We start from the raw sequence: 6,264 nt of genomic DNA, 5'->3' as shown, positions 1-6,264 counted from the left end.
ACAAGTGACAACAATAAAACCCATATGTTGGTTGTGAAATAGACTTAAAACATTTGTCTCAATAATACAGGGGAAACTGTGCCCTTTTCACAGTTAGGGTGTCAATACACTGAAGAGCTTAAGTTTCAAATTCCAACATAAATCTTGCCTATAATGAGAGGAATGTGATCAGGACTAATCTTTTAAGTGCTGTAAAGTAATTTTATTTGAAACTTATGGTGTCTGTATCATTTGGTAATCTCTTGTAACAGAATGTATCATGTAACTAGGGTCAGGCAGTGTTATTCAAACCACCTGTATTGTAAACTATTACATACATTCACTAGTAGTGGTAAGTAGTTTTGTCTGTATAGTGAAACAACAAACATGGACATATGTTGGAATAAACTTTTTTGAAAAATCAAATAAATTATATTCAAGTACCGAGAAGCTTTCTTACTATCATATCTACAGTAATGTTCAAATGCGCCTGCACTGGACTGAACAAGAGTGACCACCAACAGGCATGACAGTTTATGGCAAATGTACGAAGTTCACGCTGCTAGCCTGACTTTTTTTTTTTTTCCACAACAAACAAAAGTATGGCTGCAATGAAACATAAACTTGAAATAAAAATACATTTATGAAACAAAATTAAAATATTTTTTATGTTCATATATAAATGTGAAATCCTAGTTTAAAATAACAAAATACTAGTTTATTGTTTAGATTTACTTAGAAATATTATTTTCGGGTCTTGTATATTACTTGAAACCATAAGGAGAGTACCTGATTATTAAATGGACGATAAAAAGTTTTAGAGATTTTAAAATAATGTACTAAAACATAAAAAGTAATAAATTAAAATCTGGAACAAATATAAGAATATAAATTATATTTCTTTAATTAAACTGCTAATTATATATTGGTCAAAAACTGCATCAATCAGCTGCATTTTCATCAATTTTTTTATTGTATTATTAAGTCTTGACACTTCCTACTATTTGATTATTTATATAAGCAGTATCTTAATCCTCTTTGTTGCATAAACACGTCTCAATTGTTATTATTAATGATTCAGTTTTACAACATCAGGGGTCATGTAACTGGATGAACTTTGCCTTAAAGGTCTGATTTTCAGTTTGGTTGGACAACTGTGCCTAAGGTGACAAACAGTATCATCACATTTAGTTTCCAAAGCCTTGACATAAGCCAATCAAATCAACAAAACACTGCATGCTTATCCATATTCTCCAAATTCTGCATGCATAATGTAAGAATAAGATAACCAGCACACTCAATATGATTTACCCAACAAGAGTATGTCAAGAACAATTACACACAGTGGTTATTATTGAAAGACTGTCAAAGAAAAAAAAAAATGTTGACTGTTTATTGTAATGATAAAAATAAGTGGATTAATTATTATCAGTAGATTATGGAAGAGTGTTAATGATGACTGATAAAGATGTTGTATCTTTTTTGACACATGGATTATTGTATTTTTGAATGGATTGTTTGTTACAGGATTAATTATGCAAGGTATGCATCATTTAAGAAGTACCATCTTAAATTGCCTTTATACATTAATTTACAAATATAATCAAATCAAACCCAGATATTATTGCCCATAATATTATTCACTATTCTTCGGTTGCTCAGAATGTCTCTAGAAAATTGGTTAGGTTAGGAATAACATTCTGGCAAAAATGAAAGGCTGATGAAAAATTATAAAACTAAAAACCAAAACATGTTTCCCCGAGTTTTAAATGAGAATGTTTTCAGCTAGTGTGTGCAAGATACCGAGATATTTTGGTACTGTTCAATTTGCAAAGGTATGGGAAAAAGCACTGCTAATGCAAGTGGACATGTAAATCTTACTAAAGACAATAAATCCTGATTGAGATTCAAAATGTAAGTAAGATAAAAAAGAAAGGAAACATCAGTGAATTTAGAAAATACTTTTCTATTGTTTTGAATGAAGGCAGATTGTTTTATTGATTCATACTGTAAAAAAATAAATAAATCAATAAATATAATGAATTTTCTTAGATTCTGATGAAACCGTTTTAAATTTAAAAAATATAATCATCAGTATTTAATGCTTTCAAATGCATGAGTATATGAACACACACAAGCAATGAAAATACTTAACCTCTAAATAAATAACATTTCTTTTATCAAACAGTTTTTTCATGTTGAGAATACATTTGATAGAAATATGTGAAGTCTCCCTATTTTCAAAAACCTCTCCTTGTTGACACCTGATGGGAAAAGTGACTTCTCCATGTTTTGGGAGTCTGGTTTGACATCTACAACATGCTTCTCTCACACACCTAAAACATAGAAACTTACCTATTGTTGCATAAATTCAGTTCTTTTAACAGAGTGAGTGTTGACAATTCCAGTGGAAGGTCATTCAGCTGGTTATTTCTATAAGGAAATATTAAAATGCCTTAATTTCAAAAACTGTATACAAAATGAACATGATAAAAACTTGTAATTACTACAGAAATGTTTTATGCAAAGGCACATATACTAACAAGTAATAAAAAATTGTGCAAAAATTGAGTATGATGTAGGGATGGCAATGTCAAAACGTACAGAAACAAGGTAGTGATGAATACACAAAACCATACAGAAATCAATACATAAGTAGCCAAATCTTTCCAAGAATAACAGTTATATACAACTAAATGTTGAATTCCTGCCAGGTGCATGAATTCAGGTTTGAATAAAAGCATTTAAACTGAATAGTGCTATACAGTCTTACAGTGGCTAATAACCATAAGCTTGCTAGGATCATGTTGATTAATAGGGAGGACATCATACAGATTCCAGGCCATGAAGTATGATACCATGCATACACACACACACACAACTGCCAGGTCTGGCTCTACTGAAAATTTGAAGACAAGTAGACTGCTATATAATGTATTGTTTTCATAATTAAGAAACTGCTGTTTTTAAACTCAGACATCAATAACATGTATACAGATCTGCCAGTTGCATAAATACTTGATCTCCTTGATACACTGAATATTAATTTAAAGTATTCTTTCTTTCTTTATTTATTTTTACTAAATTTGTTTTTGCAGATATCATGTTTATTCAATGAAAAGTCACAAATGGTAGCTTTTTAAGAAAATGTGTGCTGCCATCTAGCGATCAGGAATGAAACAAGGAAAAAAATATATGCAAAGTAGTAGTTTTCCTTTTTATTACTACCCCACAACAATATGTGTGGTATAAGAACAGAATAATATTACTGTTATACACTCAATAATGGCAATTAGGTGCTCAGATAAAGCTATAACTCAACTTCAGCAGTTATTTGTAAGCATCATAGAGTAACAGATTGAATGCAGCAGCCATTTTATTCTTGACCCATCCCTACATATCAAGCACTACTGTGCTCAGTGATACTTGTTATTTAATACCTCCTACCAGTAAATACACTTTAATGAAGCTTCAAAAATGAATTGCTCTTAAATTTAAGATTACACAGATTTATCTAATTTTAATACATATATTAAGTTTGGATAATTTTATGTTAATTATCTCAGCTCTCCAGAAATGTTATAATATGCATATATAAAAAATAAAGCAATGATTCTAGCAAACTAATTTAACATGCAATTAAGAAATATTATAGAAAACTCAAAATAAAGAGCATGAAGCAGATATCTTTGATTAGACTAAAAATAATGCATTGTTCTTATACTTGTGTAACTAATATGTTGAACTTGGTACACAGTAAACATGAACACTTGCACATGTAATGATTTCAGGTCATACACAACCAACAATCAGTGCTTTTTGTCCTTCCAATATTCATCTGTCATCACTTCCCCAGTGTGAAGAGAGGGTAGCAATAGGTTAAAAACGTTTTTATATCAACAGCTAGCAAGTATCTTTAGTAATGTAGGCAATGGCTTGACTTGCAAAGTGTTTGAAATTAATATCACACACCTGATTTAAACAAGTTTGATTGTACTCTGTAATAGGTGTTAATTATTGGAGTAACCATGACCTTTAACGTGCAAAATAAGCCCACCTGGACATGTCTGGCAGCAATTAAATAACCAATATAAACACTGCTTCTGGTGTTGTTTTTTGTGATCTCAAATATTGACATCTGAGAGGTTATGGCCTTTTAAGAACAACAACAACTCAATATTAACCAATGTTTCACAAAGGCAATGGACAAAAAATTCCAGAATCTAACTAATTTTTTTTGAGGATTTAATTTAAAGATTTTAAAAGAACATGAACTATGTATAAAAATTGATTAGTTGATGCTTTATTATATTTTATAAAACATGCAGCAACAGTTGTACAAGCTGTTATAAAAAATAACTAACATTTTTGCAATAAAAAAAACACTTATTCAAGTCACAAAACAAGCAATTAACAAAAAGTTTATATAAAAGTACTTTACTAAACAAAGCACTAACAGATTTTTTTATCATTGATAGTGCCCTAAGTATACTTCAACTTTTCCTAATTTCAGTTTAATAACAATTCATAAAGCCTTGCTTCTTTCTTTCAAATACTGTACACTGATTGGAGTAACATTTATCGAACATATTATTTTAACTTGCCAGTATTGTTACTGAGACCTCTCTCATATTGTTGCACACATTAACAATGTTGTATATCTAATAGCTTTTCCACACAATCATACCATTGTTTTTCAAGTTTTCTTCATTAACTGATGTAATTCCAATAAACAAAATAATTTCCAAAGAACTGGAAATATTGTGGATCAATAAAGTCTTTATATTTCATGGTGGGGTTCAACCTCTGTATTGTATTGTAGAATAACCTATACGCACATTTAAACAATATTTATAACAACAATTGTTTCAAATAAATTTATTTGTTTTAAGGGGTGTTGTCACGTGTATGAGTTATCACAGGATATGATGATTACAAGTAAAGTCATGAACCAGTTTTTAAGAATTTTAATAATTTAAAATTAAAAGAAATCCTAATTAGAACACAAACAGAAAAAATAATATCAATAGCATACATCACAACACTGTGTTTACAGTCCTGATGGTCCCTTCATATCAGAATATTGTCTTCAAAATATTTATTAATGTGGTCCAAAATGTCACTCTAAATATCATGGCCTAAATCAATCACTGTATAAACAACAAGTAACCTAATCAACTGACAGATTGTTTTTAATGCCAAATAGTTGACCTATTTCATGCACAGCAGTTAGGCTTAGAAATGTTGTTAATTAGTTTGAAGTGTTTATTTTGAAGATGAAATTAGATAAATTCTGAAATGTTTATGTTCTTCACCCCATTCAAAATTTTATAACTTTGGATTTTCTTTAAACAAATCTTGAACTTATTTTATGCTAACGATATCAGTCCAACAATAGTCATGTATCACCTGTTCCCTTGCAGATAAAGATATATAGTTCAAAGCCTGTTAATGACAAGTAGTGCCAACTCAGCATATTTCCCATTTATGAGTTACATTTTCTAGAGATAGTTTTTGTCGAAACTGAGATAATAAGTACAACGATACAACTTGTAAATAAAACAAAGGATGTGGAAGCAATGGGATTTGACTTTCATAGATGTTTAAGGATCATAACGACAAAAAACATGGATTTTCCAGGATTTCAAGTACTGAAAAATCTTTTTAACATTCCATGACTTTCTAGGACTTTCATGACATGTTTGAACACTGTTGACAAAGTGTGTCAGCAAAATATCATAATGGTTTGGACCTTTGTTTAACGTCACCATTCACCTTGAAGTCAGCCTAATTTTAATAAACACTTGTTCTACCTCATATTCAATGATGAAAGTTCATGGTTTGGTCTTTCTTTACATTTTTACAATTGAGGATGTAAACACAGAACATGAACTTTGACCACTGAATCAATATCTAAATAAAACTGGGTTGTTATATTTTCAAAAAGGTCCAGTACTTAAATCATACACATAAACTTATACATACAAGTATACACAAAGTAGGAACTACCACATACTTTGCATATTTGCTAACTAATTGAAACACCTATCACGTTTGATAGACTTCTTATGAAAACTGTAGATGGAGAAATTCTATACAACAGCTACATTTACAGAGAAAAATATCAAAGACCACAGGAGAAGAAAATTGACCTATATAATGATCAATCTCACTACGGATAATAGCAAGAGAAATTCAATGATGGGTCTCCGCGACCTGCAGCCTGTGAAAATAGTGCTAGAGATATAACACCCGAAGTGGGAACATGGACCTCAGAATTCATTG

At 30.3% G+C, this 6,264-nt stretch overlaps 1 protein-coding gene across 2 annotated transcripts in view; it reads right to left on the bottom strand.

Moving 5' to 3' along the window:
• Nucleotides 1-6,264, bottom strand: part of LOC106467675 (leucine-rich repeat-containing protein 40-like) — a 72,274-nt gene that overhangs the window by 19,551 nt on the left and 46,459 nt on the right. For both annotated transcript variants that reach the window (XM_013928050.2, XM_022395886.1), the window contains one exon: nt 2,335-2,412. In XM_013928050.2, coding sequence (XP_013783504.1) covers nt 2,335-2,412 — 78 coding nt within the window. The remainder of the gene's footprint in view (nt 1-2,334; nt 2,413-6,264) is intronic.

Source organism: Limulus polyphemus, unplaced genomic scaffold, assembly GCF_000517525.1.
Source record: "Limulus polyphemus unplaced genomic scaffold, Limulus_polyphemus-2.1.2 Scaffold2703, whole genome shotgun sequence".
Taxonomy (NCBI): Eukaryota; Metazoa; Arthropoda; class Merostomata; order Xiphosura; family Limulidae; genus Limulus; species Limulus polyphemus.
This window is presented reverse-complemented; position numbering and strand designations above follow the sequence as displayed.